General features: G+C 37.5%; 1 protein-coding gene across 1 annotated transcript; it reads right to left on the bottom strand.

Moving 5' to 3' along the window:
- Positions 1–7,357: 7,357 nt before the first annotated feature.
- On the bottom strand, positions 7,358–19,033 carry LOC306880878 (G-protein coupled receptor 54-like; the record flags this gene model as incomplete). The annotated part of the gene is made up of 5 exons (XM_079434678.1): positions 7,358–7,732; positions 10,438–10,676; positions 12,733–12,868; positions 17,949–18,073; positions 18,808–19,033. The coding sequence occupies 5 exons, from the start codon at positions 19,031–19,033 to the stop codon at positions 7,358–7,360; spliced, it is 1,101 nt and encodes a 366-aa protein (XP_079290804.1).
- Between the last annotated feature and the right edge of the window lie 627 nt (positions 19,034–19,660).

The following is a 19,660-nucleotide window of genomic DNA, read 5'->3' on the forward strand; positions in this document are numbered from 1 at the left end:
ACGGGTGTGTGCCATTGTTCTTAGTACACCCAAATGGAAATTTAGAGTAATTATTATATTATCAAAAATAATGGCTCAAGTGCTGCAGTTTTATTTGTCATCTCAACAAGTAATCAAATTTATTTGCCGTCTTCTCGTATGATTATGCCTCTGTTCATTTATAAATGGTCTCTGGTGTCCTCTTAGTGACTTTGAGCACAGAATAAAGCTTCACGAAATTTTGCTACCTGGACTGTACCCATAGCAGAGTGTTTCCACGCACTACCCGTATTCCAAAGCCATGTTTGTTTTTACTGGAGATGGTGGTGGTGGTGTTCTGAATAGGCAGTCAGGCACAGTTTAAGCTGAATCGGTCCGAGTCCAGCTGCTTTGTTACATCTTTTAGAGCGCTGTTTAATTTCACGACTCAAAAAACTTCTGTAGAGAAAATTCTGCTGGCAAGGAAATGTGAAATTTGCAGCAGACTACTATAATTACTCTACTCCTACAGATGCTTGGCAGTGAGTGTGAGATTTGCTTTTGTGAATTAGCATCCAAGGTTAACTTCTGTCGATTGTGATAGACAGCCATTTTTATTTCATCTTTTTCAAAGGGAGTGTCGTAAAGGATGATAACAAGAAAATCCAACACCCACTCAACAGCCTCATCCATCCCCCATTCTTTTCTGTGGCAGGCAGTTGTCCGTGTCTGACGAGCGCCTAGACGAGCGTGTTTGTGCTAGACTGAACGACTGCACTTTAAGTGTCTCTTGGCAAACGCACAGCAAATACCTGCACCCCAACACACACGCACGCGCAGCTCAGGTGCCACTGCAAGCCCTAGAATTCTTAAAACGGTCAGTATGGAAAGGGAATTATAGCCTAGGCTTAGAATAGGGTTGCAACTAATGATTGTTTTGCACTGAAGCACTAAATATTTTAGACGGGCTGTTCATGCTCTCTTTATTCCACGCTCGAAGATTCCAAAAGGGTTTTTGGTGAAGCGATGCCATAGAAAAAACATTTAAGAACCCTTCAGTCAACAGTTCTTAAAATAACCGTTTTTTTCCCTTAATATGAAGAACATTTTAGTATTCTAAAGAAACTTTATCCACTATAAATGCTTGTGTGAATTTCTAACATTTACAGATGTAAGTTTATTGCATTAAACAATTTTTAGATGTTTTTTACTCTAAAGTGACTGATGGACATTTTCCATGCGCACAAACCTAATTTACCGATAAAGAAATTTGTCATTATTTTTTATTATCGATGGACTCTATGCACAAATAATTTAATGTTTAGACGGCCATTGCAAGTAATTTTCTACAGTAGGAAAAAGACAATACTGCTTCTGGAACTCATTACTAAAATATTACATGTAATATACTAAATTGTTATGTTTACTGTAGTTGACAAATTTAAGGGCAGAGTTCTGTTAGCAACATCCCATGGTTTACTTGGGAATAATACTATATTAAAAGCTCACTATAAAAATAGGGCTTATAGTACTGCGTTAATATGAAGCAATTTTTCAATTTTTCACATTGAATTTTCACAGGTGTTTTAACTGTATTTTGAGTGAGTGATGTGTTTTAAGGTTAAAGGAAATGTCTGTAAACTGCAAGCGGAAAATTACCAGTACCTTTTCCGTTTTTCTACAGATTTTTTGTTTATGAGTTATTTCTCATACAGGTAAATGCACATCCTCCAGCAACTTTTTGATGCTACTAATAACAACAAAGAAATTACTTAATACAGTAAGTTGGCGCACTATTAATTTTACCTCAAATAAACCTGCAGAAAGAAAAACAAACCTCCTTCTCGCCATATGTACATATTGTTGTGTTTGAGACCATATGGGCAAATTTATTTTTAGCTGGGTGCACTATTGGGTTTCATTAAAGCTGCTGTGAGGGTCCCAGACGGCCCGCCTTGGTAAAGACCACGCAGTGCCAGAGGCCGAGAGCGGTTTCCTGCCCGTGTTGTGACGCAGAGTGGTGGAGCACACATGCTTACACACACACCATCTCTCTCACACACAAAGAGCGTGTAGAATGGGTTCTTTGTGCTGCTGTGGTGCCATGTCTCTATGCTGACAACATTTTTCCCCTTCAAAGACCAAATCCAACACAACTCCAGCTGCCCCAGCTCACTCCGTCTGTCTGTTCGGGCGGGCGAAAAAAGGGTCAGGAGTGAGGGAGAACCGCACCGTTCTTAAACACTTTACTTCAAATTGTCTGCTCTGCCAAAACGGTAGCTGTGATTAGACACCGCAGGGTGTTCTAATACACACGAGTCCCCACGGGTGTCAGGTACGGGTTAGAGGTTTTCCAGACCAGCCGCGTCCTGTGTCTCTGATTGCTGCTCAAAGCTTGGAAAATTAGACATCTTAAACATTCTTCCCCTTTACCACCGTTTTAAAAATTATTCCCTACTGGGTGAAAGCAATTATAAGTAAATAAAGATGGAAAAGCTCCTCCATGTAGACGTTTGTTCTCATTTATCTCCCTCAGTATTGCTTGTGTCTTATTTTTAGGTGTCTCCGACTCTCTGCTTCCCTCTTAGGGCACAGAATGGATTTGCAGAGCTGGTTTTTCAGTCCATTTGCAATTCATTGCTGCTGACAGATCTCTGCCAGTGAACAGCCATCGTAATGCGTGAGAATAGAGTAAATAGTTAAACAGATTGAAATAGAAGGTGGACGCTCACAGAATGTGGTAGATTATAGACACATTCATTATGTATATTATGTATATATATATTAATAAAATGCAAAATCTATGAATGTTTTACTACTGCTTGAGTGGTTTTGCACCAGAAAGAGTTTTATTGGTCATCTGTGCTCATATACAGAGGTAATTTCTGTTATTCCTTTTTTTTCAGGTTAGATTTATGATATTTGTAAAAAAATAAAAATTTTAATTGTAATAATGATTATTATAGAAATGTGCACTGAAATGTTTTAAACCGTATTGATCAATATGAATACAAACACTACAGTTAGATGTAAACTAGATTGTTCCTCATTTTAAAGGGTTTTTTATTCATATTTATGATGGACATCTAAACTCAATTAAATGATTATGTTTAGTATTTGTACAGAGAGTTGTGTGCTAAGAAGAATAAGTATATTCATAACGGTACAATAGAAGTAAAACGGAAATTTCAGTATCAAATAGGATCTAAAAAATTGTGGATATCACACAGATAGTTGGTAAATGTCTAAAATGAATTTACATATTTCACAGGAAATTAATATGTTATAATGTCAAGAGACCTTAGTGGGGACTGTAAATGTTTGTAAAAGAGACTGCCTGAGCAAAAATGGTCGATGGGAAAGAGATGATTTTGCCTGCCGTTTTCTCACAGGATAGGCAGGGGAGCACTAATGATCTCTTTTCTCAGTCGTCTTGACTGTCTGTTGTAGCCTATTTTTGTCAAACGAGAGATGTGCACTCCGTGGCAAGTTCAACTTCCTCAGCTGCTGAAGGAAGTACATGCAATGTTGAATCTTTTTACATCAATATAAGTCTCCCACAGGCTCTGGGAGATTGAATCCAGAAACCTGAAGGACACTGCTGACAGTGATGTTGAGTGTGTTGTGGAGTTGGCGTCAGAGTGTTGAAATCCAGTACATCCATTCAGTAATAATAATTTATGATTTAATAATAAAAATGTAATTGCTCTTCATAAAAACTGTGGAAGTACGGTGTACAAAACTGAAGAAAAGTTTGCAAGCAATATTTTCTCAGCAGAGCCATATATTTTTCTCTGCAAGCAATATGTTTCGATTTCTTCTGCAATGCAAATGAATCAACACCAAGTTCCAAACACACTCAAACACACACTTCAGTGACAAGTGAGTGCACTGGAGACTGATTACAGAGGCAGTCTCTCTGTGCCCATTGAGATGTCGAACCTCTGAATTTATGCATTGAAAAAAAAAAAAATTCAAATAAGTGTTTACCCCGTGCAAGTGGACAACCTCATCATGTCTGATATAAAAATATATAATAAAGAGGTCAGGGATAATTATGGTATTCAATAAATGTGACATCTGCCTCCTCTCAAGGTAATACATAGTTTTAGTAATGATCAACACCTGATCATCTGAATAATTTTTATATTTTTATATGTATATATATATATATATATATATGTTGTCATATTTTTATTGGCAATAAATAAAATCTTACATCAATTTTAACAGTTTATTTAATTTAGAGTTACAAATTAGCATTTAAAAGATACAAATGTTTTGTGTTGTTTTCTTTTATGCTTGCTATAACTGTTACATGTGAATGACAGGTTTAAAATTACTGTAATATTTGTTCCAATATTCTTACCTATTTACAGTGTTTTTTTAATTATTAAAGTATATATTTCATGTAGCCTTTCATATGCAATATAATATAATATTGACATAATAAAAAAAAATCACTGATTGTTGCATTTATGTCATACCACTGTCAATTTTACAGAATCTGTGTTAGGAATGTAACTTGTACGTCTAGTTTATTTGTAGTCGATATGATTAAATTATACATTTAATTGACACTGTAAACTGCTGCTGACATTTTAAAGATGGCTGAGGTGAAATTTCAATGGTTTAGGCTAATTATTTTCTGAATAACTTAGCTAGATAGTTTCTTTATGGGTGTAATATAATGAATAGAGTGACTCATTGCATCTCACAGTTTTAAAGTGAATTAAACTATTGCAGTGCCTCTGCTCTGTTTACTGACCTTAGGCCAAGAAGAGGACAGATGTTAGTTTAGCGCTTTGAAATAGCAGGACTGATTATGCACTTCCTGCCCCTTTTCCACTGATCAAGATAATAATTGGCTGCCTGTGTAGGTGGCATCATGGGGTTATTTCCATGCTATTAGTCCATCAGTCCAACTGCTTGATTTTGCCTTGCCGTATCTCAGAGCAATGCACTCTGCATGGTAATTAAAGACGCATTATGCAGTGAATATCAAATATCTGTTTGATGTCACTGGAACAAGTTGAATAATTATGAATAGATCTGGCAAATTTATTTATGCAAATACACATTCACTTGGTACATAAAGTTCAATGATGATCCATTTGAAAACTCTGATCATAAAAAAATTCTAAATGCAGACAATATATGCACTCGAATTGATTATAAGATTCTTCAATAGGCAGGACATTTTAGACAGAAACCTGTTTAGTCTCTTCTAGTTGTATATGTATTCTACAAAACCATAAATGAATAAATCCTTACAAATCAAGACAAAGAAATATGAAAATAAAAAAGGCAAAAAAGGAAGAAGACAAGCAAAGCTACTCAAGTCAGATTTGAATTCATTAAGGCATTTATAGAACTAACAGGACCATGCTTTAAGAATGCTGAATAATTTATTAATGCCAAGGTTAAACCGACAGCGCTTCAAGAAAAGCTTTTAGCAACTTAGCTCTGCTTGTCAAAACATTTCACAAATGCTAATGATAAGACATCTATTTCTGCTTGGGACAAAAGTAATTAAGCAAGCTTTGCGAAACAAAATCACACTTAATTCCCCTTTGAATTCCTTCTCACTTAGCATGGTAAATAAATCTACCCTGTAGATGTGTTATATTGCCTTTTGTGCATGAAAGAGCCATTTTACCTCAATTATTATATCAAAATGATGGGCACATTTGGAAAGCCTCGGAGAATGCTATTCAGTCAGAACACTGAATATGTTAGGGCCAGTTCACAAAGAATGTGTTTTTGCGCTGCTTGTTAATCGTTTTTCAATGTAAACATACATTAGATGAAAGTCTTTGACCATTGCTTTTGTCAGTGTCTTGTTTTTTTTAAACGTCCTCAAGGGGCAAGGTAGAGACTACTTGGGGTCATAACAATGTTTTGTTTTTTTTTTTGTTTTTTTTGCATTCCACTGTGCTACTTTTCTATTGCTTTTGTAAACATGCACTAGATGGATGTGTTTAAACATTGTGTTCACATCTGCCATCTTTTGCACTGTCTAGCACATAACAGCATTTTAAAAGAACTTTAAATCTTGAAATTAAATGAATCTGTAGACCTTGTGTGTGTGTGTGTGTGTTTCCAGTGGTTTTAAGACACTGTGTCAAAATACAGACAACTTAGGGGCTATTCACACAGAAATTGTTTTTGCATTACACCGCTTTCCTTTTCCATTCTTTATTGTTTTAAAACTGTTTAAATGGACTCCCAGACAAATATGTTTGACCCCTGCATCACACTGCTTTTTCAGTGTTCTTTACATGAGTGTTGCTTTTTTACAACACTTTATCAAGGTACAGACAACACAGGGGCTGTTCACACAGAAAAAGGTATTGCATTCCACTTCTTTTCCATTGTTTTTCTGAGTGAACATGCACTTGATGGACATGTTTGACCATTGCTCTCACATCCAGCATTTTTACAAGCATCTTGCGCATGCCACAGTATACTATTAATGTGCTGCTTAGGGTGAAAGTATACACTAACATGTTTGTTTTTTTTCTATGAAAAATATGTTTCTAGTCCTTGCATGTTTTTCCCATTCCATTGCTCTAGTCCTCGCATTATTAAATGCAAAAACACATTCTGTGTGAACTGTTCGTTGAAAACTGTTATTTGAGATGTGTCCTGTTCTTTTTTTAAAATAAAATAAATCTAAATATTACATTTATTATAGTATTAATGATATTGTATCTGTCATCTTCAATTCTATTCACACATGTTTGTTAACCCTCAGTGTTTATTTTATTATAATCTCAATTGCCTTGCTGGCAGGTGCAAGCATAATATGTTATTCTGTGCTTTGTGCAACATTCGTTCAATCTTGAGAAGTGGTGTGCTTTGAGAGAGTCTATACATTGTGAGTACACCTCTTCAGGTTGAGCCATGTCGTAGAATGTTCAGAATATAAATACAACCGATGAAGAGTAGTTTGAAGTGGTGTTTCATGAGGAAGTGTGCACAGGGAGGTGTCGTGTATATGTCAACACAATAGATGAGTCAACAGTTGCCATGTTTGATTTAGTCAACATCCTCTCAGGCAAGCTCCTACACATCTCCGCTGGCAGAACATCCGTTTGGTTCCCCATCTGCGAACTTACGCCCTGTAATATGAGCTTTCCATATCACTTTTAAAAACGCAAGCTCTTGTAACAGGCCAATCATAAGAGTTGTTGGATGTCAGCATCAAATAATACTACTTAACTCCAGCTGTAATGATTGTAATTATGTATGTGCACTTCTGCAGTTCTTTGCCTTCTAAATGGCATTTTGCACCACATTAGATTTTTTTCACAATATAACCCCTATTTATGGGGAAAGACTGCGCTTCGGCGATTAGACAGTTAGCATGGATTCATGGTTGAGGTATCATCTGCTCTCATTTCCTCTCAGTGTTGCTCTCCTCCGTTGCTACAAACTTTATTTCTGCATTGGCCGTGCGGGAGGCGACACTGCTGTCTCTCACTTTGTGTCTGAAGAGGAAGGGAAAGGTCTTCCTGAAGGACTTGCGGAAGCTGGCGCCCATAAAACCGTAGACAATAGGGTTGATAGAGGAGTTAGCATAGGACATGCAGTTGGCCCATGTCTTGATCTTATATGTTGCATAGTTGGCTTTGAAGTTGGGATAGAACGACTGGAACAGGACAAATATCTGAATGGGACCCCAGCAGATGGTGAAGAGAACAACGATGACCACTACCATTTTGGAAATCTTACTCCTAATGGAGATAGTTCTCTCTGAGAGCAGGTGGACCTGAAATAAACAAGGTTTTGATACGATTATAGCAGTATATGATTATATGATATATGATTTTACCAAAAAGAAAAAAAAAAAACTGATCAATGACATTTCAAAGGAAAGTCCACAAATTTTTATACATTTAGTGATAATGCTCTGCAAAAGTATTTAGAATTTGAGTCATTCTAATGAAGTTATACATTGAAATGCAGTTCTTTGTCATCTTAATGTACTGAAATCTGAAAAGATAAGAAACATTTTTTTTTTTCTGTCTGGATGTTAAGGAATATATATATATATATATATATATATATATATATATACTCATATAGACAATGAATTGAATACACCTCTTGATAAAAATATTTTCAGTTTCTATATTAAAATGAACTTTGATATTTTTCATGAGGTTTAAACTAAAAGAAAAAAGTCTAGGTATACTGCAATTAAAAGTCTCATAAAAAGTAATGTTGACATAAGTCGTTTGCATAATCTTTCATTCATATTTACATATTTAAAATATATACAATTTTGTTTTAAAATATGATTAATATTGCAAAAAACAATATAATAGTTATGTGACAGACAAGAAAGTTCCCTATATGACTTTTTGATAAAGTCAGTGTTTTTGTTTTTATGAAAAATGAAAGCAAATTAGGTTAAGTAATGCTAAGAAAACTTGAAATTTCATATGCCCTGATAATCATGGTTAAAAAAAATTCAAGGTATTTGTTTTTAGATATTTTAATAGATTGTATTTGATTTTTAAAATAATGATTAAAATCTGTATATAAGAATATTCAAGGTGTAGAGAAAAAGTTGTTTTTTTTTTGGTTACACTATTTATCTGTTGTTTATCTGTTTTAAAAAGGTATGAAAGCAACATGAATACAATGTTTATATTTCAACATTTTAGATATCCTCATTTATCGCTGACCCTTAAATATTCCTACAATATAACACCTCAATATGCTGTTGTAACTATACCCAAATAAATAAAACACTCACAATTTCTGTTATAAAAAAACAGTTGAGTTTGATCTCTGAATTACTAAATCAGCCATCATATTTTCTGGATTAAGATCCCTCAGTTCCATCATTATTCATGTTGTGAATCTTTTGGCTTTGGAAATGAACAGTACAGACCATTGCAAAGAATTTACAGTGAATATAAAGTAGTAAAGAAGATAATATGGAACAAAAGCCTTAATTAGGAAAAGGGTACAAATCAAAATCCAAATGTGATTCTGTAGCAGGCACTGCTGCTTCAATTAAATCTAACCACACAGGAACAGAGTTTCGTTCCTCAAAACACACTACAAGACCTGTAAGACTGTGTAAACATCTGCTGGACAAATAGCAGTATATGGTGACTCAGGAACTCTGAGTGAGTGAGAGGTCACTCAGCTGTAATGTGGGAGATCTTTTTTTCCCCTCAGATTAGATAAAGCTTTTAGCAGCTTTTAGTCTGGAATTCAAAGCGAATGTGTGGCAAAGCTATATTGCCCATGTATCAAAAAGTCACTATATTTACAAAGAAGTGTGGTGGTAGCAGCATCAAGCTGTGAGGTGGCTTTTCATTATCAGGGACTGGTTTCATTGTCAAAGAGAAAATACTGCAAATCTCAGTCTAATAAGAATTTGTGCCACTGCTTGTGTGAACCTGAACCCTGTCGCAAATCTGTCTGAAAAAAAAATTAATAAAAATTGAGTCCAAATCAAATGTGAATGTTTCAGCTATCTGATGTGTCCAAGGCATGTCTGAACCCAATGTATGCGTAACATCAACTGATCTGTTCAGATTAGTTTGGTTTTTGTTGGCAGAATATTATCAGTTCAGCAGTTGGTGAAAAGAATAAAGCAGTGTCTGAAGGAGTGAAAGTATGTCTAGAGTAAATATATTTAAATAATTCTGTTTGTTTCAACATTTGATTCCATTTCTATCAAAAATAAGGCATTCAATATATGCTTGTTTAGCATCAAAGCTTATACCTTGTTTTGTTCCGATCTTTTTGACCCAGAGAGGATTGTCTTTTTCCTGAAAAGTTAACGTTATTGCATTGGACTAAAAGTTACTAACTTTGCTTATGCAGAGTATAACAACTAAAACAAATTTAAAAATTAAAATAAATCAGTAAACAAAAATAACTTTTTGTGGTGTTCCCGGTACAAAATGACTGTCCTATAAAAATTGCTATTCTGTATAATTACCAATTATTGGATTTTTTTTTTTTTCCCCTTACGGGGGAACCTTTATACACAAAACGCTGCCTGTAAAATCATGACTTTAGGTTTCGGACACCGCCTATGTGAAAATGTACCACACCTACACCAGATGACTTAATGCTGTTTTTGCTGTGAAAATTATTATTAAGTCAGGAATAAACAAAAATATTTTATATTAATATTGTTCATTTTATTAATAATTAAGTGTAGCATGTACAAAATCAAGCTCTGTATTTATTTATTTATTTATTTATTTATTAAAGGCGCTACATATATTATTTTGTCCTTAAATTATTTTTTATTTTACCTTGTTAAATAAAGGTCACTACTGCAACTCCTTTATTTCTTTACTTCTGAAGAGAAGAAAAGAAACCAAGATGTTTCACAACCTCTCGGGAGGATATACACCTGAATAATAGATTAAAGCACATATAGCCTTTCATATCCATTCAGAGGAGTGTCATCACTGATGGTTGTTATACCCACGATCATACCTGATGATTGTTATCCACTGGTTCCACGGAGGCTTGTCCCACTCTCTTCAGCATGAAGGAATAACAAAAGGAAATGGTAATGACAGGCAGAAGATATACGGCTAAGAACTGATAGAGGATGAAAGCTTTCTCGTGGGTCTTTGATGGAAACCTCTCCATGCAGTATTTTCTTGGTCCATACCAATAGCCGTCCTCAAGCCTCTGGTACAGGAAGATTGGTATGGAAAGGATGAACGAACCTTGTTGCATAAGAAAAGGGATGATGAGAATTTTTAATGCTTTTTCATTTATAAACTTTGAACTTTATAGGAGTATCCTGGGTTAAATGCATTAGATACTGCCATGCACTTACATGGAAGTGAACATGTTTAAAAGAATAAATGTGAAGTATGAATTTCTACTAAAACATTTACATTAATTCTTCAGGGGAAAAAGTTATAGAAAAAAAAATAGAATTGTCTAAACTTAGTGGGATTACTTTTCTAGGTGGATGGACCTAGGTTTTGATCTATACTCTATACAATATTACAATATATACAAAAATTAGGGCTGTCAATCGATTTAAATATTTAATCGCGATTAATCGCATGATTGTCATGAGTTAACTCATGATTAATCGCAACTTAATCACACATTTTTATTTGTTCTAAATGTACCTTAAATTCATACTTTTCAAATTTTTAGTACTCTAATCAACATGGGCATGGACAAATATGGCTGCGTTATGCAAATGTCTGTTTATTATTATTGAAACCATATAGAGCATGAATACTAGACATGTTTCAAAGGTCATAGATGTTTTTCAAAGAACTTGTTCATGTCTATTAGACACATGAAAAAAGAAATACCAGGTTCCCATTACTTCTCTTTCTTTGTACTGAGCAATTTACTTACACAAACCTGTTTACATTTTTGCAGACAGGGCAGCTCTTTTTCTGAACATGCAAAATGTACATATATTTGGTGGTATGGGTAGGTTTAGAGGTGGGTTAAGGTTTAAGGGATGGGTCAACAATGTAATTATAAATGTAATTACAGAAATTAAATACAGATGTAATTACATGCAGGTTTTTTTTAAATATACGTACAATATAAAAACATGTATGTACAAAACAAGTGCATTGTCTCAAATGATTCATTTAATAGTACATACTAGTAATTAATGCCACCAAATATAAAGTGTGTATATGAATACTAATGAGATCAGGCTGAGATAACAGACAAACAACATCGAAAAGAATAAAGAGATTCTATGGGCTGATTCACACAGAATGCATTTCTGCAGTCTTGTTCCTCTGCTTTTTAATTGTTTTTGTAAACAAACATCTAGACCATTGACAGGTGTGCCGTGCCTGTGCATGAGTGCTATGTTTTTTAATACACTGTGTCAAAGAATTTTGAAAAGCCTGTCTCGAGACGCTGCATTCTTTTTCACCGCTTTTGTCTCACGTTAAGAACGTGTTCTATATGAATGGCCCCATCATCCATTTACATTTGCAGCACTGTTGGATCATTCACACAGAACACATTTTGCATTTAAAAACACAAAACAATGAAATTAAAAAATTGAGATGCTGTCTGTCTAGTACAAGTTTACATAAAAAAAACAAAAACACTTATGGAAAGCAACATGGTGAAATACAAAAACGTGTTTTCACGTCAAACGCTGGAACGTCAACGGCCGTGAACATGAAGCTATATAGAGATTACGGTTTAAAAAGTTTTAAATATGGATGTTTTTCTTCACTTCAGAAGGCCTTTGTTAACCCCCTGGAGTCGTGTGGAGTACTTTTATGATGAATGGATGCACTTTTATGGGCTTCAAAATCTCAACCCCCATTCACTGCCATTATAAAGCTTGGAAGACTATCCTTTTAAAAGGATAGTTAACCCAAAACTGAAAATTACCCCATAATTTACTCACCCTCAAGCCATCCTAGGTGTATATGACTTCTTTCAGACGAATCCAATCGGAGTTACATTTAAAAATGTCTTGGCTCTTCCAAGCTTTATAATGGCGGTGGGTGTTATTTTTCAGTAGTCTAAATGAAGTCCAATAAAGCGCATCCATCCATAATTAAAAGTGTCCCACACGGCTCTGGGGGGTGAATAAAGGCCTTCTGAAGTTAATTTATGCATTTTTTAGACACATTTATAAACAGTAATCTCTTAAGGGGGAGTAAATCATTGGGTAATTTTCATTTTTGGATGAACTATCCATTAGTGACATTATAACAAATGTATCTTTCTTTATGTTTTGTGTATGTGATTAAATTATTGTACTAAATTACTTACCGATCCAGATACAGATGCTAACAATCATTGCAACACGAGGGGTTCGATGGTGCAAGGATTTCAGAGGATACACAGTCACATAGCAACGGTCTCCACTCATCGCCGTAAGAGTGATGCACGTCGCCTGTACGGTCACCTACACATTGCCCAACCCTTTGTTATCACGTGTTCATATCATTATCAGAACATGCAAGACAAACATGCTCCAGAGCACAAGAGTAAACATGAAAACTGGATTTAACTAATCTAAAATCTAACACATCAAAGACACATCCGCATAATGCATTCGGTAGAGGTAGCTCATCGCCTTTTGAATTAATTCTAGACACACAAAAAAATAGCCCCATTCACTTGTAGTTTTGTCTGGTGAATTAATTGAACTGAAGTGCCTGATTGCTCATCTTAAATGAAAAGTAACAGGTAGGAGGAGAGGCTTTAGAGAATAAAGTCAATCATTGTGCAGAGTGTTTTTATGCAAGCTCAACTATCCCTTAGCTCTTTGATGCAACAGGTGTGAACAAAGAGCTGTTCCATCCCATCGTCTTTTGTGCAAGGTATCTAATGATTAAACAAACAAATGTGTGCTTGGCCTCAATCTCAGGAGGCCTGTGTGTTCGACAAGATAAGCTTCACAGCGCTTTTGGACCAAACCTGTATGAAGAATACAGGATTAGGAAAGAGCAAAAACACAGCTGAATTTATGCAGTTATTCCTCCCTCAGCAATTGTTTGGTGTTTGTGTAAACTGTTAATTTGTGCAGTAATTAAATACAACTAACAAGGAAGGCTTGTATATTAACAGCAGACTGGTACTGTCCAAGTAAAATTTTATTTAGTTCCAATTGCCCTGAAACATTGCTTATTTAAGTGAATTTACTTCAAAGTATAGCTGAAACAAATGTCTAGTCATATGTTTGACGGGCTGGCATATCCCTTTAGTCACATAGGTAGTTTTCTTTTCCTTTTCCTATGTTTTTATGCAAGCTTTTATGAACATACTGTGTCCTACTTTTTTTTGTTTGGCCGATGCAGTCTCTCACAAGGCAGTGAATAAAGATTGACTCACATTTTCTATTATCTACATGAAATGAGGGATGAGTCATAATGTTGAAATGCCATACAGAAAATAAGTTCTTCCTTCATGTATATGATACGGATAAAATGGTATTCCTCAGAGCATTTCTGTTCAGTGGTGGTTTTCTGTTTTGATATATATTTTGTATGGTTGTTTTAAATGGAACTGTTTGAGTTCTCAGAGGATTACTCTTTTATGTATTGCTGCAGAGAGAACGCTGTTGTTGGGAAAGCTTTGAAGCTTGTCAAGCTACAAGTTACAGTTTTAAAATATAGAAATACTATAGTAGCTTGTTATCATTTTGGAAAAAGTAGTTAGATTACTATATTGAAGCTTCTTAACAAGGCAATGTCTATCTGAAATTCAGAACAAATACTGTATATCATGTTAAGTATCATGTAATCAGAGCTAAATTTTTCCAGCCCAAAACCAAGGACTTTTGAATGAATCTCAATTAGTGTGATTTATACTATTTACAGGTATTATAACTAATCAAGTCTGCTTTATTGTCAATTCTTCCACATGTACAGCACATACATACTGAGAATTGAAATTGCGTTACCCTCAGACCCTTGATGTAAACAGTTTACATTAAACACGTTCAAATACAGATAATACGGTTTAAACATATGTACATACAACTCTATGGCTATACAAGTAAGGACATTGTAGAAAAAAAATAAAGAAATAGATAAAGTGGCATAAGGCGCATGGCAAACCAGTTAAATAAAAACAAAATTGTGCAGATATATTTGTAGTGCAAAAAGAGCTTATCAATCTGAGAACATTGTAGAAAAAAAAAAAAAAAAAAAAAAAAGATAGATAAAGTGACATAAGGCACATGGCAGAATAGATGGAGTGCAAACCAGTTAAATAAACCAAAACTGTGCAGATATATGTGTAGTGCAAAAAGAGCTTGTCAGTCTGAGGACATTGTAGAAAAATAAAAAAGATAGATAAAGTGACATAAGGCACATGGCAGAATAGATGGAGTGCAAACCAGTTAAATAAAATAAAAAACTGTGCAGATATGTGTGTAGTGCAAAAAGAGCTTGTCAGTCTATTAAATTGACAGGAGAACAGTCTTTTTATGAGACTATCCGAGGAGGTAGTTTGCAGTCAATGCTGGATGAGGTAGTGATCAGTCCAATGCTGCACAAGTGACAGGTGCTGGTCACAGTTTGTAAGTAGGTGGGGGTGGCTGGTCCTGGGGGTGTGGGGAGCTGGAGGGGGGGGTCTCATAGTGTCAGAGTTCAGTGTTGTATGGGGTAAAAAGAGGGGAGGGGGGGCAGGGACGGGAGGGAGTTCAGCTTCCTGACAGCCTGATGTATGAAGCTGTCCTTCAGTCTGCTGGTCCTCGCCTGGAGACTCCGCAGTCTCCTCCCTGATGGCAGCAGACTGAAGAAGCTGTGTGTCGGGTGGGTGGGATCACCTGCAATGCGGAGGGCTTTGCGGGTGAGACGGGTGCTGTAGATGTCCTGGAGGGAGGGGAGAGAGACACCAATGATCTTCTCAGCTGCTCTCACTATTCGCTGAAGTGACTTGCGGCAGGATGCGTTGCAAGCGCCATACCACACAGTGATGCAGCTGGTTAGGATGCTCTCGATGGTGCCTCTGTAGAAGGTGCACATGATGGGGGTCGGGGCTCTGGCTCTTCTGAGTTTGCGGAGGAAGTAGAGACGCTGCTGTGCTTTCTTGGCCAGTGCTACAGTGTTGTTAGTCCAGGAGAGGTCCTCTGTGATGTGCACACCCAGGAACTTGGTGCTGCTCACTCTCTCCACAGTCGCACCGTTGATGGTCAGAGGGGCATGCTGAGTGTGTACTCTCCTGAAGTCAACAACAATCTCCTTCGTCTTCTCCACATTCAGAGAGAGATTGTTGTCACTGCACCACCCGGCCAGGCGGCTCACCTCGCTCCTGTAGTTTGTCTCATCTCTGTTGCTGATGAGACCCACCACAGTTGTGTCATCCGCAAACTTAATGATCAGGTTAGAGTTGTGTGACGGTGCGCAGTCGTGGGTCAGCAGAGTGAAGAGGAGGGGGCTCAGCACACATCCTTGGGGGGCCCCAGTGTTCAGTGTGATGGTGCTGGATGTGTTACTGCCAACCCGTACTGCTTGAGGTCTCCCGGTCAGGAAGTCCAACAGCCAGTTGCACAGAGAGGTGTTGAGCCCCAGCTGGACCAGTTTGTGTGTGAGCTGTTGAGGGATGATTGTGTTGAATGCTGAACTGAAGTCTATGAACAGCATCCTGACATATGAGTCTTTTTTGTCCAGATGTGTGAGGGCTGGGTGGAGGGCTGTGGCGATGGCATCATCGGTCGAGCGGTTGGACCTATATGCAAACTGGAAGGCGTCAAGTGAGGGGGGGAGGACAGACTTGATGTGGTGCATGACTAGCCGTTCAAAGCACTTCATGAGAATAGGAGTGAGTGCTATTGGACGGTAGTCATTGAAACAGGATGGAGATGACTTCTTCGGGACTGGAATGATGGTGGTATCTTTGAAGCATGTGGGGACAACGGCCTGATTTAGCGAGATGTTGAAGATGTCTGTGAAGACATCAGTGAGTTCCACTGCACAGTCTCTCAGTACACGCCCAGGAATGTTGTCAGGACCCGGAGCTTTGCGTGCATTGATCCTGCTGAGGGACCTCCTCACGCTGTCCGGGGACAGCGTCATCACCTGGTCGCCGGGAGGAGGTGGAGTCTTCTGTGCAGTGGTGCTGTTTTGTGCCTCAAAGCGAGCAAAGAAGGCATTCAGCTCGTTCAGCAGGGGGATGGTGCTGTCACAGGTCTGTGGTGGGGGCTTGTAATCCGTAATGGTCTGTATCCCCTGCCACAGGCTCCGCGTGTCTCTGCTGTCGCTGAAACGATGGGCTATCCTCCTGGAGTACTGTCTCTTGGCCTCTCTGATGCCACGGGATAGGTTGGCCCTAGCTGTCTTCAGGCCCTCCTCATCTCCAGCTCTAAAGGCAGCGTTCCGAGCCTTCAGCAGTCTGTAGACTTCCCCTGTCATCCACGGCTTCTGGTTGGCCCGGACAGTGATGGACTTTGTGACTGTTACATCATCAATGCACTTGGAGATGTAGGCAGTAACAGTCTCCGAGTACTCTTGGAGGTCTGTAGTGTTGTTGTATGTGGCAGCCTGTTTAAACATATTCCAGTCAGTGGTGTCAAAACAGTCCTGAAGTGCCTCTGACGACCCTTCCGGCCACACTTGTATCTGTTTGTGTATTGGTTTGATGACTTTGACGAGCGGTCTGTATGCAGGCATTAGCATGACAGTGATGTGGTAATACTGTAGTATTAGTTATAATACCTGTAAATAGTACAGAACTCAAACTGTGTGAAAAGGAATACATGTGGAAACTGCAGGCTGGAATTATATGTATATGTACTTTTTTGGAGTTTAGCAAAAAGGCAGGCAAATGCATGTTTTTCCAATGAGCCTAGGTTGCTTTTTACCTTTTTTTTCTAATCCCAGATCCAGGAGCAGCATTGTCTCTGCCAGACAGTCAGAACGTGCTTGTCCAGAGAGGAACATTGATTGTGAAGTGTGGAAATCAGAAAATGTGCACTGACTAATCTCTATGCACCTCTCATACCAAAGCAACTACATTGGTTTTGAATTTATACTTTATAATTTGTAATGTGTATTTATAATTTGTTTCTCTATACAAATTCAATCTAATAATCATTTTTATTTTTATTATTAAAGTCAGACATTTGGTCTTGAATATTAATTAGGTAGCATGACTTCAGCAAATTCATTTCATAGCCATATAGCGATGTCACAATGTGCCCATCTTAAGCTGCCCTCGACTCATTCTCATTCTGTCATCAGTGCCCAAAACTGATTTTCTAATTAAAAAGGGGGGCTATATTATAGGTCTTAATTAGTGTAAAAAACATTTATTGCTACTGAGTGACACTGTTGGGTTCTGTACTGAAGTCCAGAATCCTATCAGCATTGATCTTTACACATTTATTCCTCTTACTTTTCATTTCACAGTGACTTTGTCGGTATGGCCATTGTCCTCAAAACAATCGGAAATGACACATTTACACTACACAAAAAAGAAAATAGCTTATTTTAACAATCCATCATGTGCAGTGTTGTTGCCTGAGGTGCTCTGCTTACCTGTTGGAGAAAAGCAACAAATTTGCACATGAAGTCCCCAAATATCCAGCCAGGCAGAGGGTAGAGGGTTGCAGTGAATGGTACACAGCATAGCAGGAAAATGATGTCAGTGGCAGCCAAGTTAGCTGAGGAATTAAATATATGTGAAATGAACGATCTGTTTCATTTGATTAGAAGGTATGGGAAGAGTGAATATGTAATATGAGGTGACACTGTTTGTATTACTCTTATCTTATCCAAGGGGTACAGGGATTCTGTCAGTGCTTGAAATAATTGGAGACAGAAATGGTGGAAATGTGAGGTATAAATGCAGAGAATTAAATGCAAGCTCTGACAGCGACACTGAAAATCAATTTGAGACACTGCAGACGATCTGACTTTATTCTCTTCCATGGACACACTGATAAAATTCATTAAAATTCTGAATAAGATAAAATTACAAATACTAAAATGCCAACATTTAGCCATATAGTGACCATGACTTTTTTGATTGAGTACTTCATTCAAGTTCCATCGATTTTAAGGCATTTCCTAACCTCACAATCTTGCTCAAGAGGTCCTTGTACAGCGTTCCTTGAGGGAATGCAATAATTCTTACAGTTACATGACAGTACATCATTCTGTGACTAATGAATCATTCACCACAAATATACCGAGGTTGAACTCCAGTTTGCTTCCTGTCGCTGCAATTCCTGTGCACAATTAGATTTATCTGACTTATGACAAAGTACATTGACAAAAGGGACTAAAATATATTATTCAAAGAAATGTTTTAGAAGCTTTTTTAAAAGAGCTTATCTAATGTGGTAAAAGGTTCCAAAGCTTTTGTGCAGAAAAAAAGGAATTGGCTGCAACTCACCAATGTAAAAGTTAGTGGCGGTCCTCATCTGTCTGTGTTTGGAGATGACATAGATCACCAGTGAGTTTCCGATCAGCCCCACTAGCATGATGAGAGAGAAGAAAAGGGGCACCAGCCAAGCATCCGTCAGGAAGGGGTGCTCCTCATCCTCCGTATCCTCCATCGAGGAGTTTCCAATGGAGCTGTTAAGCAGCTCACTTGAGTTCCAGTCTTCACTTGGAAACATAATTTTAGACTTGGCAAAGACCTTGAAACAAGTAAAAAGTAAAGTTTCTTCTTTCTGGCAGTGACAAAATCCTCATGCCCACCAATCCAATTAATTTTCAGAAAAAGCCGTTAGAATCTGGTGTCTTTTCATAAACTTCAAGCTAGTCACTGAAGCAGTTTTTCAGATAGACGTGTGTTTGAGGGAGATGACTGAGCTGACAATTTCTCTTCAGCTCTTTGAAAAAGGAGTCCTGCGAGCAGTATCCACTCAAAGGCAGAGTGGATTCGCTGCATTGGCTTTATATGCAGTCTGCACACACGTGGGCAACAGAATGATTGTAGAATGAAGAACTGATGTCAGGTCGCCTAGCAACAATTTTAGGGCTCTCTCATTCCACCGCTCTGTGTGTGCAGAGAGAGCAAAATATAAATGTGGTATTTACCCTGCAATATACGCATAGCCTAAAGATACGCAAACCTGCGCAAAGAGATCAATGTGTTTCAGTTTGTTCTACTACAACACCTCATATTTCTAACCTACAAATTACCAGCCACAGAACGGAAAAACACAATTACCGCTTCTCTGGACTGTACACTTCGCATCCTGCCAAATTGCCATATGGGATCTCCTTTGTTGAGTCCAGGT

The sequence above is a fragment of the Barbus barbus genome, assembly GCF_936440315.1.
Source record: "Barbus barbus genome assembly, chromosome: 15".
Lineage (NCBI taxonomy): Eukaryota > Metazoa > Chordata > Actinopteri > Cypriniformes > Cyprinidae > Barbus > Barbus barbus.